The sequence below is a fragment of the Dinoponera quadriceps genome, unplaced genomic scaffold, assembly GCF_001313825.1.
Source record: "Dinoponera quadriceps isolate SergipeBrazil2010 unplaced genomic scaffold, ASM131382v1 scaffold520, whole genome shotgun sequence".
Classification (NCBI taxonomy): domain Eukaryota; kingdom Metazoa; phylum Arthropoda; class Insecta; order Hymenoptera; family Formicidae; genus Dinoponera; species Dinoponera quadriceps.
In genome coordinates this window covers 224783-248579 of record NW_014554615.1, presented here as the reverse complement: position 1 = coordinate 248579, position 23797 = coordinate 224783, and the positions used below count along the sequence as shown (strand labels likewise).

Sequence of the window (23797 nt, the reverse complement as noted above, 5' to 3'; positions counted from 1 at the left end):
CAATTCTGGTAATGAATATAGGAACGTAGCCTTTGTTGGATGCATTCAGTATTACGACTGCTCGGTGTGGTATTCGCGCCCGGGAGCTCTCTCGGCGAGGAGAAAAAACACTCCGTACGGGTATCCCATATCTCGGTGACGTTTCATCGCGTTAGGAACTGTTGATCCCGAAGCGTGCTACGCTTCTCACGCGCGCGACCGTCCTACGACCGCTGTATACGAGAGTAGCCCTAAGGCACGGAATAAACTCACTCCAAGATACTTGCGGAGCGAAATGTTTGATGCTACGTGCGCAGCGCGGCGTAGCGAAGTTTGCATCGAGACTGCCAGCCGCAGGTCGTAAGGACAAATCCGTTTTCGAGTTTCGTTGGGTTACCGGCGAACAAGGAATTTCCTTGATCACCAATACGATCTCGGGCTCTAAGGTTGGCCGGCGGTACACGTAGACGCGCTTGTACCTAAAGCAGCCACATTTAGCTGTACGTGTGTGTATCCGGCCGCACACGCGCATCTTCTATGGGTGTATACGTATATATGTGTGTATATATATATATATTTCTCATGGAAAGGGTTAGTAACGCCACAAATCAATGGTGTCCAAAGTTTAACGTAGCCCAAGGCGCGTTACACGCGGTAGCGTGTAATTAACCCTTAACCCGTGAGCCGACAACGACTTTATAACATCCTGAGTGTACATCCGGTGGTGCCAACCCGCCCGTCCCGGTACCACCGGGGCGGACTAATTACAGCCAGTCGGAGCGGGAATATCGTGTAAATAGGGGCTTCTTGCACCGATCATGCAGCGCGCACTCCTGCGTGGACCGGCTCGCGATGGCGATCGCAGTAGTACAGATAAATACCGGAGGCTGATTGACCATAAGGGACCCGGGCGCTGAGCAATTTCCACCAATTGGTGATATTCCGCGCCGTTGGCGACCGATCGAAGCGGACTTACCGGTAATTCCGGGCGATCCGGCCGAATCTTCCGTCGTTACGCCAATGAAACGCGTCGTTTCGCGAATCGATCGAATCATATCGGTAAGTTCAGGGAAGCGACTGCCCTCGCTATCGGGCGATTCGTTGTCGCTCGTGCGCGAGTCGTCGACAGGTTGTTGTCACGGGCCGAGGGAGATAATTGGCGACGGCGCGCGCTCCGGCGAGAGAATCGGTAAGTACGATCGATCGTTAAAACGCGATAGAAAGTTCGCTCCGTGAAGTGTAAATTTTTAATCAGGCGGAAAAAGCGGGGACCTCACGTCGCCGGTAGCGGCGATGGCGGTCCTGCTTTCACTCGCCGCATGAAAACGCAGAGTTACGGGGAAAGTTGAGCGCCGTTAGTTAGATGGGAAACTTGTGAGTTTTAACTTCGTCCCACCTTTGAGTTCGAAATTATATACACGTCCGGAAATACTCGCTCCGCGCTCGTTCTCCCGTCTGCCGATACCGCGCGACAAATCTAAGTAAATCGATAGTTTTCTAATTATAAGCGATTCCAAGTTAAACGACCCGGGCAAATTAAACTCCGAGGATACAAACGGATAAAGAGACAGAGGAGAGAAAAAGAATAATTCTCATTTGTTTCGCTTCCATTTAGTTCCGAGCGTGCTCCGCTCTTTAACGGAACTTTATTTGCGAAGGGGCGCACTTGCAAAAATATACAAAGTTGGACGCTTACGACTCGCGAGAACGGCGTAAGACTGACACTCGTGACCAAACTTTTGTCACGATGCGAATTGCAAATGAACAATTCTCAAGTGGTAGCCGCAGCGCTTCTACAACGATTCTGAAACACGATTTAATCGGTCGTCCGGTAGCCACGGCGTTAACGCGCGCGTTCGCCGTGTCGGATTTTCAAATCAGAAACAAACGAAAAATTCGCGCACTGTTGATTATCTTTGCTCACGAGTCGGCACACGGTATGCCTCGTAAAAATCCTATTCGCGTTGTTAGGCAAATTAAAGTAAATTTCCATCCGCTCCTTGATTTCGTCCCAGCCGGGCAAAGTCCCTGGCGGTTCCGCCAGGAATAACATGGTAAACGTATTCCTTAAACCGGAAGTTTATCAGGGAATCCCGGCTGTGGTCAGCGGATCCCGCTATCCCTCCACCTATCCGCCCTCCACCTATTCTCCCTCGCTTTAGGGGCGCAAAATATTCGAGCAATTTGGTGACACTGCCAAGCGTCCGTTGGGGTCTTTTTATCCGTGGTGTTAGCCGGCTTAGTTTTATCGTGGGCGCATTATCCTTCCTTTCTTCCTCTCTCCCCTTTCTCTCTCCTTCTTTCTCTCTGCATCCCCTTCCTTTCATCTCCTTTCCGTTCTTTCTCTCTTTCTCTCTCTCTCTTCTCTCTCCTCCTTTCTTTCTCTCTCTCTCTCTTTCTCTCTTCTCTCCTCTTTCGATATCACCTCTCCTTGTGCGCGGTACCTAGTACATTCCGGCTCTTACCTATTCTGGATTAATGCCAGTGGTCTTGCCATCCTCGAATCCTCCCCTCCGCCGCTTTGAACGAACATCGCCTTCCAACCACTCCTGCGGGCTCTCCTCTCTTTTCTCTCATCCTTGTTTATCACGCCCTTGATCTCTCGCTACCTCTTTGTCCGATCTCTCTCTCTCTCTCTCTCTCTTTCTCTACTCTTTCCCTTGCCAGCAACCCCTGTTTTCCCGTGCGCGACGCCTCGTCGGAACGGTATAGACGCAAAAGCTGGCAGTCGTAAACGAAGAATTACGAAGTGGAGCGTCACTGCCGGCGCGGGGTGTCGTGTATACTCGTTGTCGCGCTCGGTTTACCCTTCTAAGTCGAACCTCCTCTCTGAGTTCAGAGCTCGTCGTCTCCGCACCACCCGCGGCGCGTACTACAGAACGGCGAGAGAGAGAGAGAGAGAGAGAGAGAGATATGCTTATCGCAATGGAAAATGTCAACCCTCTCGGCGGGCGAGCGTCCGTAAACGGCGTTCCCATATGACGCTTATGTTTTTACCCGTCATTAGGCTCCATTTAGATTCGCTCGTGAAATAACGCGTGCGTTTAACTAAAACGTAACGACGCTATTTGATATCGTGCTAAGAGCTTAACGATATACGCGAAGCGAAAATGATACCCGTGTAATTTCTCGCACTTCGTGCCGCTCGTGCTGCGAATTTTATTCACCGGCGATCTTCAACTCACCGAACGTGTCCTCCCGTGGAAACGCCTGTCAGTCGCCACTTTAAAGTAGTTAATCCGTGATAATATCGTTAGAAAGATATTTAGCGGGATGTTGTTATGCGACATATATATTATAACAAAAAATACACGTTAGCGTATATCAAAATATGTATCCGTATATTGTATGAGTTCAATGAGAGAGCCCGCTAATTCTATCGTTAAATAATCGGGCACTTCGCTCTGCGCGGGGAGTAATTACGCAGGTAGGCCCGAGTGCGCACACGCGCTAGCGAGCGAGCGAGCGCACGTTAGTTAGTATCTAAATATTACACGTTAAACAGCCGTCTTATCCGCTGCGATCTATTTCAATTACGAACGCTAAAACAAACAGTTTCACGACACCCCGGGGAATCCGGCCTCGAATTTCGTGCTCCTCGGAACGAGCGCCTTATCTTGACGTATCGTCGGTGCGCGTCCCCGAAGTTACGTCGAAGATGATTTAAGGAGATAGATTCGCGCTCTCCGTCCCGGCCTCGCCGGGTCCGGTAGACCCTGGCGTGCGCGCTCTCGAGGACGCCTTAATTGGTTTAGGTTTTCCCTGATATCGGATTTTACGATACGGTCAGGAAGGAATGCGGCGTTTCATCAAACGCTTCTTTTCGTCATGAAGATAACGAACTATCATGGCGAAGGAATGCCGCGACGCCGCGGTAATTTACCGGGGAAACGGTCGGCTTTTCCATCAAAGGGATCGGTATCGCCATATGTGCACACGTGGACATGTGTGTATGTTGGAGGGAAGAGGGATGTCCGCCGGCGCGCAGGCCGGTTACCACGTGTGTCGTAAAACTGCACAGCCGAGCGGATGGGAGGACGGAAATTCCTGAGCGAAAATTGCGACAGCGAGATCCATTTTAGAGCCGTGTACACACGGTTTCGCGGGTAAATCCTAAGGGGACGGCCCACGGTTACGTTTATATCCCGAAAGCTTTTTTACCGCCCGCCCGTATGTACATGAGTGCGTGCCGACAAGCGCTTTATTTCCCTGATTTGCCGCACTTTTCACGCGCATGACAAAGCAGGCCGACCGCGTTCGTGCGGAGCGCGAGTAACGCGTCCCGTGATGCGTTTCGGCCCGGTGAAGCGATTTGATACGTCGCGGGTGAAGCTCATTAACGACGCGGTGTAATTTCACTAGAAAAAGCGCACGTTTCTGGACAGCACTCGGTGTTATGTTAATTAATGTGTAGGTTATATGTTAATTAGTAAGTTCATCAGCTGTGTCTTATTTAATATATAGGGTGTCACTTAATAGACAGGGTGTCCCGAAATTAGATTGACAAACATTCGATGCTTATAAAAGACACCGCAACAAATAATTTTTGTTCATAAACCCATGCCCGCCGTTTTGATATTAAAGTGAATTATTCACTCTAGTACGAAAACGGCTCATTTGCGGACATGGAACAATTGACACAAATTACTTATTCTGGCGTCCTTTAAAAGCATTCGAAGTTCGTCGTTGGTTTCATTTCGGGACACCATATATTGCAGGATATATTGGTACGGCGATTTTATGCATCGACAGGAATTATAATTATCTTCGGCTTCGATTATACTCTTTGGTAACGCTTGTTATAGTGTTAGTGATGATAACTTTACGTGCATGTTGCTGCTATTTTTATAGTGAAAACCAAAGAAGAGTATAGTTGAGGAACCGAAAATAACTACAGTTTGTGTCAGTATGGAGGCGTTGAAGCGATCTTTCCACAATGGGAACTCGACTTCGTTTTATACGTTTTATTTGCGAGTCAAAAGTTCGTGATTATTTTTACAAGTTGTTTCTCTCGCGCATTCGCCCTCTATAGACTCTCAGACAATCCTTCATTTTACACGTCACAATAGTCCACGTCACCTAAAGTGACTAATGTATCGTACAGCGCTATCCTCTGTAAGTATCACAACGAGACATATATTACCGTGGTATATTTAAATACCGATCCATTAAAATCTAGATTTTAATACGACGGGGCTCGTGCGCGCTTATGAGATAACTTCACATTTTCGCCCGAACATCCGCCAGACTCTTCACCTCCGCATTCACCTGCGCGTCTTGGATTCTCTGTACACGCTCGTAAGTTAAGAGAATTACCGAGATGGAAACCTTAAGTACCATCACCGACTTTCGGATTTTCATTAAATATCACCGCAAATTCCCGCATACCCTTTCCGTCCTCGGACATTTAATTTGTCGGACGGATGTAATTTTAGATATCGCACAAGGCGCTTCATAAAAATCCACACCTTCCAATCGCTCGTTCACTTTTCAACTTACCAGCAAACCTTACGGAGGCTCACGCGACATCGCGTCGCTGTCAGTGCGACGGCTGTGTTTCCGCGGGAGAGAAAGCTGTTAAAATTAATCTCGATAAATATTACACGGCTGAACGTCGGCGATAAACGCCGGCGACGTTACCGCCAAAGTTACACGCGTCACCAGCCTCGCCCCGCCCCCTAATTACCGTTTTATTATCGAGCCTTCGTAACGGAGGGCCAAGTCATCGCGAACTACTTTCATCCCCGAATTCCCCTCCCCTCACCCCTGTGCTTTTAAGCGCGCCGTAAATCCACGCTCATGAAATATGCCAACTATAATTGGTTCTAACTTTTTTCATATATGGACCAGGGACTTACAACGGCGGTCGAGAAAATTATTCCCCCGTGGACCCGCGGGTTATGCAACTCGGTCGAGCGCGGCGGTCATTACGTCCGAACACGTGGAATCGCGGAAATTTCACAGCGCGCACGCTCCAGCCCGTAACTCGCGGCCGGCGTGCTGCGCGATTTGCAGCGCGATTTCAAATATTCCTTCAGAGACGAGCCCCAGTGTTACTTCATAAGCGGGATAAGCCGCCTTCCGAGAGCTCTCGGGGTGCGTTAAAAGCCTCTCCGAAGTAATAATAGGATTCCGCTCTGTTGTTGCGCGCGAACGTGCCGGTTCGGTTACGCCCGGCTGCGATAAGTATTACAATAATCGAGGCGACTCGGTCGGCGGCGGGCGTGCGAACAAAGAGAGAAACCGTACTTGCGTTCGCCGGCTGTACACGACTTCCCAGACTCGCGTTCGCGCGCGTAAAGCGCTGCGCGCCCATTCTGTGATGCACGGCTAATGGAGTTAATTACCGCGTCGGTTGTAATCGTTATTCATGCAAATCGTTATTATATTAGTGCGTTAGCATTATCCTTACCGTGTACATTACGTGTACGCGGCACGGTCTGCGTTACCGTCAATTTTACCTTCGTTACCGACGTGTTTACGCATCAGGCCGCGTACCGAGAGTGTAAACGTAAAATTCACGAATTATAACGTGACGGAGATCACGGCATGTTCGATATCGGAGGACTCGCAATTAGATCGGAAACGGTTGGTGATCTCCATCGACATGTCATCGTTGACATTACTCCGCTTGGGTTTTTCCGCGCCCTTCCGGAGATACCGACGCTGGTCTTACGTTCGCAGGACGCGTAATTGGAGCTCTCCGGGTGAAATAATGCGGAACCGCGTAATTCGTAAGCTCCGTTCGATCTCCTCCGCGTATGTTCTGTAAAATGTACATTTTCCCGCGAACAGAAATTTCCATTAGCGTGCGTACGATTGTATGAGATTTTTTCAGGACGAAAATATCTCGCGCAACAACATGCACGAAATGAAGTATTACAACAAGGAAAGTACTATTATTATCAACCTTTATACGCTGAATATTGCGCGCTGTACGTGATGTCGGTATACCCGAATGAGAACTTGCGTATAACGCAGCTCACGTTCTCCGCTTTTGTCATGAATTTTCATGCCAAATTTCATGCATATCCATTCATAAATATAAATCTCATATTTTTTAAGTAAAATGTTGGCTAGTTTTATATACGATCGTGCTGAAGGATTTATCGCTTGTAGAGCCGAGGAAACTTCCGGAAACATCGCCGACCGTGTTATTACTGCTGACGTATGCAAAGCATCTAGTATTTAAATACTTTAGCATAATTATATAACGCATGTCCAAACGCATTCGCACCAGCAGTGATTTTTTTCCTATCGCGAAGTTCTTGTCTCAGTGGGAAGAACGATAAATCGAACGACGCGAGAAAGAAATATAATATATAAAATTCTCGTTTAGAACTTCCATCATCACCGACGATGTGTAATCACCGACATGTTGCACAGGATTAATATGATAATTAATGTGTTAACCATTCGTGTTCAGGATTATGAATTCCAACCATATCGGAAATTAGATACGTAATACGATAACATGTTACATACAATTAATATATGTGGATAATTAACAGTAAAAATTATTTAATCTGACCCGATTTAACCTAAATTTTCCTTATTTGAGGCACGCTTTTTATCGGTGAAAATTTTATATATAATACTGGTCATTTAAAAGTGTTTCTTCGTCATTTTATGCAATAAAGATTAGCAAGTTCATGCAGATTGCGTCACTCTGTACTTGCGATGTGACATGTTAGTCACGTCGCTGAAAATCTGTTTTCTACGTTTTACATAAAATATGTACGAGAAGCGAGTAGAATTTTGAAAAAACCTCAGTAATTTTATGGTAGCATACTCTCGGCTATTTGTCGTCAACACCTTTTTTTTATCAATGAATTCTTTTAAACGACATTATACACATATTTTGGGGATACTTAAATTAGCAAATGTCGTTTCTAGCATTCAACTTTAAATGTTATTGTCGGAATATCCAATATATATTTTAGGCCATATTTGTCAGAAATTCGATCTGTCATATGTGCGTTCATATTTGGACGTTCAATTGAAAACTTCGAAATAAGAGCAACATAAAAGCATTTTTCGGCTATTGTTAATTATATTATATTGCGCGGAAAAAAAGAGGAAAGATATGTAAAACTCGATAACTGAACAGAAAATGACCTATTATTCGGAATGTCGAGCTGAGTGAAAAGGGTCTCGAATAATCTCTGGACATAAAATATCGATTAAATGGAGATCGTAACAAAAGTATATCTATTAATACGTGATAATATTCGGTGATGTCACGCGCGCAAAATTCGCTGAATACACTTGAATATCGGAGGTATGAATCGCAATGAATATTCGTTAGAATGTTCTTCGATCTCTGCGACAATAGGCGCAATAAATAAGAAAAAAAAGACATGAAAAATACATAACTCGTTTTTCATTAAAGCTGCTATAAAAGACACGATAGATCCGGTTCCTCTGCATTGAATTTCTTTTTTTAAAGACCGTAAGTTTTAGTATTGCTACGTACACGCACAAGCGTGTGTACTATATTATATGCCAATTATAAGCGAGTCTGAACGTACGCACAATTTAATTAGGACATGCTTTGCAAATGCAATATCAGCGTTTGTAGGAACTATTACAATCGTGAATATAACAATCATTATTTTACCGCGGAAACCAATTTCAAATTTTCCAGCCCTTTCGTTTGTACAATTTTATATATTTTCACAACTTGCACGCGACAGTATAAATGTACAATCATATAAATGTACAATCATTTATACAATCATTTTTAACCGATTAATATTCTCTTGGATAATTGTGTAATTTATTACACGTTACGATCATTTAATGACGGCGATTAAACTCAACTGATCAGTCCATTTTTCATTTTTTACTCATAGTATGGATAATTATCTGGCTGAATAGAAACGAGGCATCAACCAATCACATGACCTACATCGCATGCATTTCTTCGTCTATAATGCGAGCCATTCCCGCTAGCATTGCTTGGAACGCGGTTCATGTCCGGAAGTAATTTAAGCCTGGGAACGGGTTAAATTTTCTTCCACTTCGACGGGAGGTCAGTCGGGCGCGATATAATGAAATATCGATTACGCGGTCTGTGTGCGGCATTACCGAAATCGTTTTCCTGGCACTCGCTCATGTTGGCCCAAATTATTCCGGCCGCTGCACCTAGATACTCCTATGTTTATGGTGTTTTTGTTGTACGTAAATACGTTATTCTCCCATCTTCTCTGCTTCCCCCTCTCTCTCTTTCTCTCTCCTGATCTTCTCCTTTTACTGAACGGCGTCGAAAATCATTTGAAAATCTTCGTCCCCGGTTAATTCAAAATTCTCGAAATGGAAAAAAAAAATAGAAAATAAAAACTCCCGATTTAACAGAATAAAAAACGAACTTTAAATAATGAGCAACAAAGATAGAGGGATTCCGTTACAATGATGTTCGGCTGAATCGAATTCGGACTGAAGTTGAATCGAGTCAGTATCGGGAATTCACGAGATTAGCGCGAATTAAAGAGCGCGGGAAAGAGTACGGGCGCAAGTGAGATTTTAGATTGGCGAAGCCTCGGGAGCTGTTAGCCGCGACGTCGCGGTCGACGGGAAATTTACCGCAATTTAGTCCCGCGGAGTTTGCGGATGAGGGAAAGTGTGCGGCGCGATCTAGGACACGGAGCACGGCCGATTATTTTCCGGGGGCTCCCCCCCCCTTTTTTTTTTAATCTTTTCCACACCGCACGGGGTATGAAACGTGTGCCGCCACGACGATCGAGGACAACGAGGGCGCGTCTCTCGGCGGAATTCGCGCGCTATAACGTCCGTGCGCTCGTTCGCTCGCTCACGCTCGCGCGCGGCCGGCATTCTCGCTTGTTCATACAGATAAATTTTCACGGTGGCGAGGGGCACACACCGGCGCGGCTTCGTTTTGCGGGGCGTAATTGCCGCTACCGAAATCGATGAATATTTCAGCGCGTACACCGGCGCACCGGTACGAATGCAGCCGCGTCGCGTACTTGCGCCTGCACGCCTCGCAGCATCCCCTGTGTGAGCACGTTATATACACCACCCCAGCCCTCGGCCCCTCCCTGGCCACGCTGCCTCTCGCGCGCCCAACCCTCTTATTCTCGCCCTCGTATCACAGTATCTGCCCTGCGTCCTCACCGCTTCCCCGTCGCTGGCAACGGTCGGCGAATATGTTTATTCATGCGGTTATTTATTAGTTCGGGCAATTAGCATTAATTAGCGCAATCTGGTACTCCGTTCTACCTCGCAGCGGCACGTCCGCAAGCCGCGAGCGGCGCGACATTGTGCGGTCGTAATGTTTTGGAGGTACACAGCGGCAGGTGGAGGGGGACCGGCAACGAGTTGCGAGCTACCGGCTACGATTGCGTTTGCGAACTCTGATGATTTCCTTCCTGCTCGTATTTTGAGCGGAGAGAGAGAGAGAGAGAGAGAGAGGGGTATTATCTTTCAGAGGGAAAAAGAGAGAGAGAAAGGTATCATTTGAAACGACTTCTGTGGATTCGCTTTTCGACGACGAGAACAATTAGTTCCCGAGGGTATCGGCCGAGATTTTCCTTTCCTCTTTGTTCATTTTCAAAAACATCGAGCTTCTATATAATTGTTCGCGTTCTGCATATCCGCCTTGACGTGACACATATAATCTGAATTTAACGTCGACCTGGTACCTTCGTGCAAAATATGAAAGACGATGGAACAAACGATTAAACACAGTATTACGCGTAACCACGTAAAAGGGCTCTTTGTAAATCGATCAACCGTTACTCCATTATTTGCTAACGAGTTTCGTTTCAGTAGCTTCAGCGCGATATCGTCCGTGCCGAGTCTTATGTATGCATCGATAATAGTTTGACACTTCCTGTTCATTATCGAAGTGAAATGAAACCGAACGAACGAACGAACGGACGGATCGGAGCCCCGATTCCGATTATTGCGGTCGTCGTATCGGCCGATATGCTGTGAGCGCAAATAAATCGCGCAATGAGTTTAATTAGCCGACGTGGCCGTCAGAGACGATGTTTCCCAGCTAGAAAGGTGTGGAGAAAAGCAGTTAAGCGAGTGTTTCAGAGATAATAGTCTCCAGCTCTCTCTCTCTCTCTGGCGCGCGGAGGTCACTTCGTTTCATGAGCGAGCGCGATCAATTTGTCGCTTCATTCTGATACCTTTTTCATTGGTCAATCTCGCGTAGTTACAGAGAAAGTTGCGGCGGCCGGAGTTTCGCCCGCTTCTGACGTCACGTAAAGTCCAAAGAAAACAGAATCAAAAGTTAGCGACGGCCGGCTCGCCCGAAAGATGAAGAACGCGCCGCGGTAATTCGGCAATCGCACGACCGCGCTCTGGACTATATCGTTCTAGATAATTCGTACCCAATGTCACTCTTTGTGTGGTCTCGTTAATTTCTATATCGCGGATCTCGAAGGAGCGCGCGAGTAGTAGCAGCAGCACGAATTGCATTTTATGATCGGAACCAACTTATTTAGCAAAGGAACATACGAAATTATTTCGCAAAAGGGCACTCTTACACATATCACTTTTTTGTAACAATAAAAAATGAATTTGAGACACTGGTTTTTAATTTCACTTGTTAATCATTTTCGGATATGAAGGAAACGATCGGAAGATGCGACCGATTCGAGATCGAACTGCCGATGATTCGCAATTATCGAACTATTCGAATTAGAACCTTTTAGGATTCGAACGAGTTCGCACATCTCGAAGCGAAAGTTCGTAAATAGTAAGTAACCGCGTCACCTGATGGACGACAGAAGTAAGTTCAATGACAAGTTCTAAAATATCGCAAACGGTATTCCCGTCACATTCACGTCACGTTTGCCGGGTCAAATAGGACGAAAGTCGAGAAGGAAATTGCATGGGATATCTGTAATAAACGTACGAATTCGGAGAGGTCCGAGTCCATATCCGAAAGTTCTGCGCGAGCTTGCGGAGAGGTTAATAGCTGCGGAGCCCGGGCGGAAGATAGGAAAATCCGACCCGTTCGACGACATCGTAATTCGATATTCATTTTCCGAATGCGCCGCGCGGCCATCCGTGTTATTCACGCGATAATAGAACAGAAAGGATTGGCAAGGTACTGTGCGCGGCGGGCAGGCAGCCGGAGCATTAGCATAAATCCGATAGAGATTCCCGTTATTATGAGGATCCGAATTCCTGCCCGTTAAGCGTGTCCTCTTTCCTCTCGCAGCCGACCCGCGTCGTCGTGAATGCGCCCGGCGTCCGCTGGTTCATGCAGAACGCGCGAGGTGTTCGCGAAAAGACAATAGACTTCGACGGCGGGGACTGGGGACGACAGAGTGAGAGAGTTCATTAGTCGATGTCTCTCTTTGCATTAAGTATTGATAACTTGGAGGACGGGGGGNGGGGGGGGGGGGACTCTCGAAATAGCGAGCAAGAGCGTGCAATGGTGGGCCGAGCAGGACGCGCTCTTGCGTGGCTCTTTGTCCATAACTACTTCTTCTTCAGTGGGTCCTACGAACGCGGGGAAAGTTAGGCGAGGGTGCGGTATCGCCTTGCCGATGTCACGATGACTACTTGCCCGGTGCGCAATCCGTTCCCCGGTATCGCTCGAGTGCGAGCGGAGACACATCACAGATACATCCGCTCCAAAGCTACCACATCAAACGGGGCCCACCCTCAAACCGACTTCGCGAACCAACCCCCAATTATCGTCGAGTGTGCCTGTAAAGTCGTCCTCTCCTCGAGTCGCCGTCATCTTCGCCGCCGTCGACGTCGTCTTCGCCGTCGCTGTTGCGCTCTAATCGGTTGTCAAGTTGTGGTCTCCGCGCGCAACGTGCTCTCTCGCAGTTAACGACCTCTCCTTCCCCGGATCAATGAGCGTACGCAACGGAGATGCGTTCACAGGGGTGACGTAATTCGAGAATGACGAATATGAATCCGTAGAAATAGTCACGTCCGGTCGGTCGCGAAAGAAGATTGCGGGATATCGTTTATTTTTTAACCCTAGCTCGCCACATTCCGACCCGGTGGACCGCTGAACGTTTTTCGGTTTTCTAGTTTCCACATGGCGCAGTATTTTCTTTTTTTTTTTCTTAACACGTTCCGCGTCGGACCGTTTTCACACGACTTTCAATTCGCGCCGCGTTATCACGTCGTTGGAAACGGTATACGATGTGGAGCTTGATAAATGATATAAATAAATATGACAGAGTGCGAATGGGTGATAAGACAATTATTTTTGTTATTTAAAACGACGAGAAGTGTGTAAGAGAAAAATTTCAGCTAAAATAACGCATTTGGATTTGCAGTGAAATATAATATAATTAGATCTATGTCGACTTGTATTTCTTGCTGGAAAACAATCGAAGTCGAGCGGTCTCGCGTGTTGGAATATGATGAATTAAAGACGAATTAAAGACTTAGAAATAAATATGGTTAGCTTGAATTATCGAGAAATCTAATCAGAGGAACTATCTGACGATTTTATTTAATTCGTGCGCGGAAATAAGAGTGACAGTACGCATTCTCCATTATCCAATCTTAGGTTTAAATGTCCAATATTAGAGTTAAAATTGTGCAAACGTGTGGAATAATGTGGTCCGAATAATGTGGTATGGGGAAAAATACGTGGAACTCCGTAATTGAGTATTGGCAGGCGTTAAATAAAACCAAAGCAAAAGTAGCGTACAAATATAACGTAGAGAGAAACGCAGAGAGAGAGAGAGAGAGAGAGAGGGAGAGATGCAATTATTGCTAATAGGACGATGTTTTATTTGTGGGAATATAGAATGCGCTACATGCGCAACGCTCGGAAGACGCGGTGACCCATATCACTCCAAATAAGCATGATTAATTGAGCATGATTCAGCTCGAATCTTCTGTTTCTCCACGCACAAAGTACAGGTAATTTCTGATAAATGATGCTTTGTCCAACGTCCAATTAGCAAGCAACGCGAGGCGGACGTAAAACGTCCGGAAACAAATTCCGGATTTAAAAATTGCACACAGCCTCTCTTTCGCGCATTTAAGAACGCGAGCGCGAATGTCGTGTGTTCGCCGATCCGTCAATTTTAATGAGAATAAGGACGCGCGTAATCCCGGTGACGTTACATCGTTAAAAGCGCATCGGGAGCGCGCTTTTCGTCCGAAGGTCTCTTCGAGCTTGTTGAAAACCGGTATCGCGCGCCGATACCGAGCTTTTCTCTCGAGTATTTTCCCTCTGTGTCGCACTTAATACACAAACATATATATATATATACATGTATACATGTGTACATACATATATATCGCCTCCTACTGTTCTTTTATCTCGTTTAGAAACGGTAGTCCGAAGAGGTTCGGGCGCACGTGTGGGAACGTAACCGGAAAGGTAATCGCTCGAACCGTATCCCCCGTCCGCCCAGTTCGGTAGCAAAGGTACACCGGGACGTTCCGCGAGTTTTATTACCCCTGTTTTTGTCAAGCCCCGAAGGGGGTGACCGTTTCTTTCTCTTAGCAGTGATATTTCACTATGGCCAGGAGAGACATTCGCCTCTTAAGCGTTTGAACCCATTCGCCGAGCCAGGTCGAGAAAGGAGAACGAGGGTCGCGGAGGGGTGGACAAAAGGGGATAGTTACTCGCGCTGCAGAATTGCCATTTTCCGGCCTCTCCCTCTCTATTTTACTCCCCTAATCCCAACGCCATAAATTAGCCCGGACGGAAGTTCGATACGTTAGTCGCATTTGTCCACGGTATACCCGAAATAAAGAGGACCTCGTGAAATCATGAGCGTGGCGCCGCGAGCCGCTCCCGCTCGACGGGGAAATTGTTCCCCCGGCGGAGCGCGCCGGTCCTATCTCATGGTTAAAGACGGCGGGCCATATGTCTGCTTCGACTACTTAAAGTATCGATGGCCGTACCTCCCTAATGAACGAAATAGTGACAAATATTTGCGCTGACCCGTTTCCGCGTCATGTACAGCGTTCGTTCTTTAAACTAGAACGCAACTGGTTGCTCGTTTACTTCGTATTGATGTTTTGTATACACACGTTTATAGATGGGAAATTTCTTCGCTAAACATTCCCGAGCGCGCGTGATACATCGCGCGCGGCACCACCCGAACGAAAATCATTCCAAGCGCGGAAAATTCTCGGGATGTCCTATTTCTCATCGCGGCTCTATTTTTGTTTTATTAACGGATCTGGATCTGTCACAAGAACGGTATACGATAAAACCAATGGGAACGAGAGATCTACTCATTGCCGTCGTTTAATTAATGCGTCGTTTGTGCCACTCCGCGATCAGCGTATTATTGGTCCTCGAAAATCCATATCATTACGTCGAAACAATATTTTTCACTAATCATTGCTATATTTTTTATAATGTTTGCTTCTGTCTGCAATCGATTCTCTCTCCCTCTCTCTCTCTCTCTCTTCTTTACTTCAAAGTATCGGACTTCGATATTGTGATACTCTTTCCAGCACATCGCTACAAATTTTTCGGACTTACTACCAGCAGAAATGAAAAATACTGATTCTTGATTACTTTATTTTTGAGAAAATCGGCTTTGAAAATATGTGTGCACTTATCTAAAACGTCGTCGAATTGATCTCGATATAAACTATCTCACTTGTGGGTTTAGAAATAACATCAATGTCATATTGAAACGCTTCCAATGTAAGAAGCACATCCGTATAGTCTTGATTAGTATATCTTGCCATTGTGACGATTCGACAGAAACTGATAGTTGAAACCGAAAAATAATTAGACGTACATAGTAATTAGATATTATAACAAGACAACAGATCATGACATTACATCACGAGCATGTCGATTACATGCATATCAATTAACGTACAAACAATCGCGAGATCCGTTCGACGATGTCTTGTATTCAGTCTACACAGCACGCAGATCGCAAACGCAGATATAAGATGACGATCTGCTCCTTGCGTTCACTGAGCCTCATCTTGCATCTGCGTTTGCGACCTGCATCTTGCATTTTGCGAGCTGTATAGACGGGGCTTTAGGTAAACGTATGCGTACTCGACTAATGTTTAAAGTCGATATTTTCTCGAAAACAAAGCTTCGTGCGAAAAACTTTCATTCTACATTTTCGATTCATTTTCTCAAGAGAAGTCATCTCCTTTCCGGTTGTACTACGATAATTGGCCTACCCTGTATATTGTAATGTACACTATGCGCACAATACTTGAATACATATAGCGTGTTTTGCGTGTATGTACAGTCTTCATTGTTATTTTGCCGTATGTCAAGTGGGTCATGAACAATAAAACTCCCCTCTCTCTCTCTCTTTCCTCGTGTTAATAAAACAGAGGAGGTTCTCCGATGTTATTGTCTGGAGATACCTTACCGATAAATTTATTATTATCCCGTCCTCAGTCGTCTTGCGCTATGTCTTCGTGTCACGTATGACGCGCAATCCGATGAATCGATATCCCGGTAACTAGAGATCGCTCATTTTCATCGCTGAATGTCGCCTTGTGGCGTGTTGTATATTAATGATCGCTCCGCACCATACAGCATGCATACAATGGCATGCGCCGAACAATAGTGTGCATCGATTCGAATGAGTCAATCACGGCCGCAGTCTAATTTGGGTATACGTATAAGACCAAGGCACATTGAACGTGATTCACGGTCTGCGCTGTGTTGTCGAAGGTAATTTCGCCAAGACACGTGCCGGTACGTTGGTTTTTCCAATGCATTAGAAACGTATCGGTGCTGGCCCGATTGTAGCTGCTACGACCTATTAATCATCCGAAGTGTCCCTTCGCCGTTAATTTCTCCATAAACTCGAAACAGACGAGCGAGACCCGAACTAACGAACGAACGTTCTACACTTTCTCAGTTTTCTCACGCTTGTAAATAGGAACGCATTATTAAATAATTAAAAGCCCCGGGTTGGCGCGAGCCAGCTGTTCCTTCCAAATATAACGTACTTCGTATTTCGATAATTCGATCGTTACTGCTTCATTCATTCGTGAGCATGCAGCCGGTAGGTATCGATCGTGGGCAAGAAATTGGACGTGTAATAACAATATGGCGATTGACGAGCGGATGATAACGATCGTTATCTCTTATTACCTCTGAGAATCTTGCGACCGCGTTAATTACCGGGGGCCGTGTATAATCGTATAATTTTCGATTCGATCGGTAAATCGAGCGGCATAGTGGTCGCAAATGTCACCGAGCGAGATGAACAATTTTGCGGAGAAACAACTCGCTTATTAAGCGCGCGCGGGAGACGCGACGCCGGGAAGCACGTATAAACCGCGGTGAATGGCGCGCGGACAGCGCGATACACTGACTGAAGTGTAAATAGGAACGCCATAAAACTAATCCGGGGATTTGTCTCGGATATATAGCGCTTTGTTATCCTTAAATTAAATGAGTGTCGCGCCGTTGCCAGGGCTTTTTTGGCAGTCAATGCGGAAAGGCGCGGTGGGAAGAGCGCCGCCGTGAAAAGGGAGCGAAGTGAGCGAAGAGAAAAAGGACGAGGAGGAAAGTAGAAAAGCTTCACTCGCACTCGTCGCCTCGTCCGTTCGTTATTGTCGGCGGGTAAGGATCGTGCCAGGGATTGGACGCGTAAAAAAGCTCCCTGCCACGGAAGGTTTCTCGCCTTCGCGAAAACCCCGAGGTTTTATAGACGGGGATAAATAATGTATCAGGATATTGGGGGATAATCGTACGCCGGCCGAGAGGAATCGAGGGCTTGGGCCGATCGGGAGGTATCCACCACACCCCGATGTGTACATCGACTATAATCTCGAGTTTCGTTGAGGACGCGATGCCAGATAAATCAAGCGAAACGGCTTGCCGGGCCTGTTTCTCTCTGTCTCTATCTCGCGTCTTTCTTTGTGCGCCAGAACTGACCTTACCTGAAGAGAACTTTATCTTGATTCCGAATAGAGTCCGAGTGAAGGAGTAGCCGGGGAAAATGTGAGAGGAGAAATTAAATCCCGACGCGACGACGTTATCGCGAGCGATTCAGGTATAGGATACTGAGCGTTCTCGGTTTCATTACCGGGGCTGACGCGCAGCCGGATGATGAGGCAATCGAGCAAACTGCGTTAATGAGGGAGGGAGAGCTAAATTGAGAGATATCTCCGAGAAAATCGATCGATTTCTGATATGTACAATTCGTAATCAAGTTATCGGCACGATTGGATAATCCTTTTTTATCACGAGGCGATCGTTCATAATTTAATGGATATTTTCAACCATTGGGATGTCACTTTTGAGATATTAATATAACAATTAGCCTATTCTAAGTGCGTTTATCCTTTCGATTAATCTCCACATGTCATGTCAGTGGTGAAATAAGACTCTCACAATGCAATACCTGATAATATTCGCGGATATCTAACACAAGATCTTATTAAAATGGTACTTGGAGCAATTTCGTTGTATCCACTGCGGCGAATAGAAATAAAATCAGCGGTTAGTCCCATTTTTGAACCGATGGGAAGGACGTAATTCTAAACACCAAGCGTGAACTGGCACTGCTAAATTTAATGATTGGGTGCATCCTCAGCCCCGGAAAATCGCAAAACTTATCTCGCGAGCGCACTTCCGCTTCTTCTTTTTCCTCTTCTTCTTCTTCTTAACGGAGACAGGTTGTGGAAATAAAACGAAAACGTCGTGTACCTATCATGTACAGTTTATCGCGCGTGACGCGTCGTTACTTCGCTCGTGTCACAGCGCGTTATGGCTGTCATTAAATTAATGCTGAAATCCTGTAGCACGCAAACTGCCGAAAGTTGCTGAGCAACTAAAATTCCGGAATCATGCTATCTCGTCGCGCCGCCAACGACATGCCGTTCCATTTTCAGCGGCAGATTTTGGCCACATTAAAGAAACAACACACTGAGCATTCGCCCGCCCCGTACGTATATTAATCTCAATGAAGTATTCACCGGGCGCGGAGTTCTGTGCAAAAAGAGAAAAACAACGAGAGAGAGAGAGAGAGAGAGAGAGAGAGAGAGAGAGAGAGAAATAGTTTCAGCAGAGTCGAAACGCGAATCCACGAAGTTGCGTGAAAATAAAGCATTATTAATAAGTGCCGGACGTATCTCCTAAAAAAAGACACTCGAAGCTCGAAAGCTCGAAACAGAAATAGAAAGATCGATGCCTTTTTGGGAGTAAGTTCGAGGCCCGAGAGCTCCAAGACAGTCTGCGTTCGAAATGCAGACGCGATATAAAAACTCCGATCTAATTTTACCTCGCTATCCATTTAAAAACAACAGGGAGGCTTTATAATTAACAGACACCACCAGAGATACGTACCAGAGGCTTCAGCGTCTCGCGCAAAAGCGACGCGTTAATCCGCGCGTGTCGAACGAAGCTCCGCAGGAAACCCACTCGCCGTTCTTTTTACATTTACACGCGGCCGCGTTCGATTTCCTCATAAATACGCGCCATGAGCGCAAACGTGCGGATTATCGTAGCACCGGCAGTTACACGTATGTGTTTATGTATGTATGGGTGTGTGTGTGTGTGTGTACCTACGAATATACGAGAAGACGTGTGTTACACGGCGAGTAGCTTCACGACGTGTCACGTGGCGATTTCACGAAGCAATTAACATCAACCCCTGCCCTGGCGGAGTAAGTAACTCGCGACGAGCGTCGTCTCGTTGAAGTTTCACAGGGCGCGCGAGACAACGTATCCGAATGAGTCACGTACAGCCTTATCCACGCACAGGACGCTCTCGAACATAAACGGACAGGTGGATTATTCTCTCACTCTCTCTCTCTCTCTCTCGCTCGCTCGCTCGCTCACTCTCTCAATCTCTCAGTGTTAACGTACGACGAACTTCATCACTGACCTTCCACGTAGGATGGACGGGCGAGGAGCACCTGCGCGACGACGTAAATCGCTGACACAATAATGCGGATCAGCGACATCCATCTAGAACTTGGCGTGACGCCACGACGGGGAAAGGACGATTCGCGCCGGAATCTCGGTGCGGACTGGCACACGAGGGGTTTACCCGGCTCGCTGGTGGCTGGAGTAAAAGAGAGGGTAAGAAAGAGCGGTAGGGAGGAACGGGGCGCGAGAGAGAGTGAGCAAGAGGGACAGGGCGAGCGACAGAGGGAGGGAGGGGGTGGGAGAGACGAAGAGAGAGAGAGAGAGCGTGATCCTTTCTGGTCTACCGTGAGCTTTAGGGTTGGTTCGCATGCGCCCGTCGGGGTTCACGTGCTCTCCGCCATCACAAACCGTAAGACCCGCCTTCCTCGTACAGGAGACACGTTCTTAGGATAGCGAGAAACACACGTAGACACCAGCAGAGCCCGTCGGTTCTATGGGATCCGAGGGTCCCCTTAGAACGGATAGATGATCGAACGTTCTGTGCGCGCGAACCGCCGTGTACCTGCGCTACCTGCCGAGCTCCCTCGGCGTTAATGTGGTGCGCTGCGCTTTTCGCCCGAGAATTTATTGTAACGTATAAAGCGTTCGCGCTCGGCGGCTCCTCCCATCGATCCGATGCACCTGCTTAATTAGTACGTAGATGTATAGATATTATCATGCTAAGCACGTTATCGAGCGCGAGTTATCTTGGATGCAAAACTTGTCTTGTATTCAAACATCACAATGTACTGCCGGTTACGCTGAACGAGCGAGCGAGCGCGCGTCTCGGGCCAAGTATTTCGGAAATAATTTTCTATGCATAATTTATATCACGGAGCGCCGCGAAATTTCGAGCGCATCTGACGCGAGTTTTTTATCGAGTGTATTATTATTACGCAGGCCGAAGTCGTTATTATTCTCCACACTGTCGCGTAATCCGACTGGAAAAGAAATCGTTTTTTCTCTTTTTTTTTTCATCGATTGGAATAGAAATATGCTGTGTGCGTTCATCATATTTGCATGGATTAACGTGAAGTTAATAGTGTGTAACATATCGAAAGTGGAGCGCTATCACGTTCGGCAAATTTACGAAAGATCCCCGTGTCGCTTAATTCTAACCGAATGCATGTGCATTTACGCTCACACCGTAGCTCTCACACGTACGGTTAGAAATGTGATTTCATGAAAATATCGATATTAATATTAAAACGGGCGCCTATTCAAGACTATCGATATCATTAGTAACGCCAGTATCAGAAAAAATATCGACACCGATATTGGTATCGAAATTTAGAAACATTAAAAATTGATGATGAGAAGAGATAGGGTTTAAACGTAAGTTGCATATTACGTTAATTTTCGCGAAACAAAAATACATGATATCTTGACTGAGTAAAAAATAAAAAAAAGATATCGTGACAAAGTAGTACTGACATAGATATGAGCATCGGAAGAAAATATCGATACGGAAATATTATCGGTATTGAAGAAAAGATTGACCACCAGTAATATATCAGTAACATCACAATATCTCTACGTAAAATTAACGCGTTTACCGGGATTTCCTTCATTCGGTGAAATTTTTCTCATTCGCGCACATAAGTTCCCGCCGCCGTCGCATCGTCGTCGTCGCCGTGCCGTCGTCGCGTTGCCAGCCAAGTTTACCGTTCGTTTTCCGCCGGGCCTGTATAGGGCGAAATCACGCGCGGCCGAGATCGAAACGTTGCTTTTTCAATCGAGTACCGAGTGAAAATAGGTTGAAATCGATCGCCGGTCCGACGGTGAAAAAGATTATCCACTTTTCCGTGTCAGATGATAAGATTTCGTGACCTGTGATTCACCGCATCAGGACGGCCTACACGTGCGGGGACTACTTTAACAGGCTCTGTCGATCAATCAGCAGATATTCTCGTTTATCAAGCGCTTTTAAGCGAAGGCTACGACCTTAACGAGGCCGGACGGCCGCCTCCAAGTAAAAATCCCTCCTCGATCGCGCATAATGCCGTGTTTCGCGCTTAACGAGCTCGGATGCATCGGCTTGCACGGGCCATTCGGCAAATGCGATTCATGTCTCTCGCAACGGCGCCTTGCCGTCAAATCAAAAATCACGAAGCGACGAGTGGCGCGCGCGATGTGCCGAAATTGATCTCGAGTCACGATCGCGAATATCGGCGGCGTCTCGTGGCAAAGGGGTTGGAAGCCGCCATCGAAAAGGTTGCGAGAGGAGTTTAAGCGTTTCACGTCTTTCGGTGGCATGCGAACGAGTGGTGTAAGTCATAAACCCAGCCCGCAGTCCGGGCTCGGTATTCGTAACAGGCATTACAGTACGTACATCGCGCTATTTCGAAGGATGACTCTAAGTGCGAGTGTACCGAAACTTTCGTGGGTGCCCTCGTAAACCGGTAAGAGATGGCTTCAAGGTGACGGCAGGAAGCGAAACGTGTTTCTAACTCCCCTTTCTCCCTGCCCCTCTCGCCGTTCTCCTACCCTCTTTTCGTCGCGCTTCCTTCCTTCCTTTTCCGTCTCTCAGGCTCGTGCGTTCCTTCTCCGTCTCCCTCTTCTTCTTTCTACAAAACTCTCTTCCTTCCACTCGTTGGTAAGGTAAAGCCGACAACATTTCCACTACACTTGCCTCGTCGCACATATTCCGGCATCGCGTCGTTGTAGGTGCGCTTCTGTAGGTCTTTCAAGCCAAGTTTCACAATGGAGGTACGCCAGTCTCCAAGAAGGAAGCTGTAGGTGTTGTTGAAATTATACGTTCTAATTAAAGTTGCGCTTGTAATATTTTCTGCATTTGTGAAAATTTGTAAACGCTTCATGGGAGATGCGTGGACGTTTTAATGTTATCGACGGACGGAGTCTTTCGAGCTCGAAGTAATTGAAAGATTTTTTTTCTTTCTAATTTGATAAGTGAAACGTTTTTCCCGCGTATGTGGAAAATACTTCTTTAAATGCCGATTTTGTGACTCGGAGCATTGGAAAATTGCACTTGTAGCGTTACCGACGAGCGGAAAATTTCGAGTACGAAGTAGTCGAGAGGTTCTTTCTTCCTTTTTCTTTCTTTTTCTTTTTAATTTAGTTAGCGTCTCTCCCGCATGGGAAATATTTCTTCATGTGTCGATTTTGTGACCCGAGGCATTTGAAAATTGCGCTTGTAGCGAAATTCACATTTAAATTTGCCTGAACTGCGAATACTAGAACCTGGAGTACCATTACAGCACAGCCATCGCAGTCGGCGAGATAACGTTCCGCGTAAAAGGGAAAAAAGGTGCTCCTTAAGAAAACCGTTATCTTAAATACGATTATTCTAGAATGCACGGTGTACCTAAATTTGGTATTCTGTTTCGTTGCATCGGTGGATACTGGTCTCTTTGTTCTTTACTCTTTAACAAGAAAATACAGACTACTTATGTAGATGAACTTCAACGTGGTCATGAACGGTTTGCAACTTACGAATATTTTTAGGTCGGTCGGTTTTGAGAGTCGAACACCTCATGATGTATTACCGCGCATTAATCGACAGTGACCGTGCGTTAACAAGTTGTTTTGATACTTTTTCAATTCGCATTTCACAAACGCGTTGGAAGCGTTACAATTTTGCAACTTAGCTTTTCCGCGATTCTGGCACGACCATTAAATAAAATATCGATTGACTTTAATACAGCTTGAATGTAATTATCCTTTGCAATACAAAACATCGTGTGTGTATGTGTGTGTGCGATGGAGAATCGCTTCATTGCGCAGTAACATGAAATATCGATAGAATTACACGTGTAATGCGCTTTCTGCCTCTCTGGAGATGTAGCAATGAAGTAATTCGCATCGCGTTAAACGTTATGAAGCAACCCGTACTTCCGCACCACGGCCGACAATTAGTTTCATGAAGACATTTACCACCGCATTTTCCGAACAGAATATTCCCCCGTTGCTGAAACGAATCCTGTTCGCGGAGGTTCGAACGCGTAGCAGAAATTGCAAACGCGGCGCAGCTGGTTG

The 23797-nt window shown here is 46.4% G+C and overlaps 1 protein-coding gene across 8 annotated transcripts in view; it reads right to left on the bottom strand.

Annotated features, from left to right (window-relative positions):
- Positions 1-23797, bottom strand: part of LOC106740574 (lachesin-like) — a 188816-nt gene that overhangs the window by 63088 nt on the left and 101931 nt on the right. For 4 of the 8 annotated variants that reach the window (XM_014611757.1, XM_014611754.1, XM_014611755.1 and 1 more), the window contains exon 1: positions 19779-19910. The exons of 2 other annotated variants lie outside the window; for them this stretch is intronic. In XM_014611757.1, coding sequence (XP_014467243.1) covers positions 19779-19857 — 79 coding nt within the window. In that variant the 5' untranslated portion in view covers positions 19858-19910. Of the gene's footprint in view, positions 1-19778; positions 19911-23797 lie in introns of those variants that run through there. 2 more of the 8 variants (XM_014611751.1, XM_014611758.1) reach the window with 1 other exon arrangement.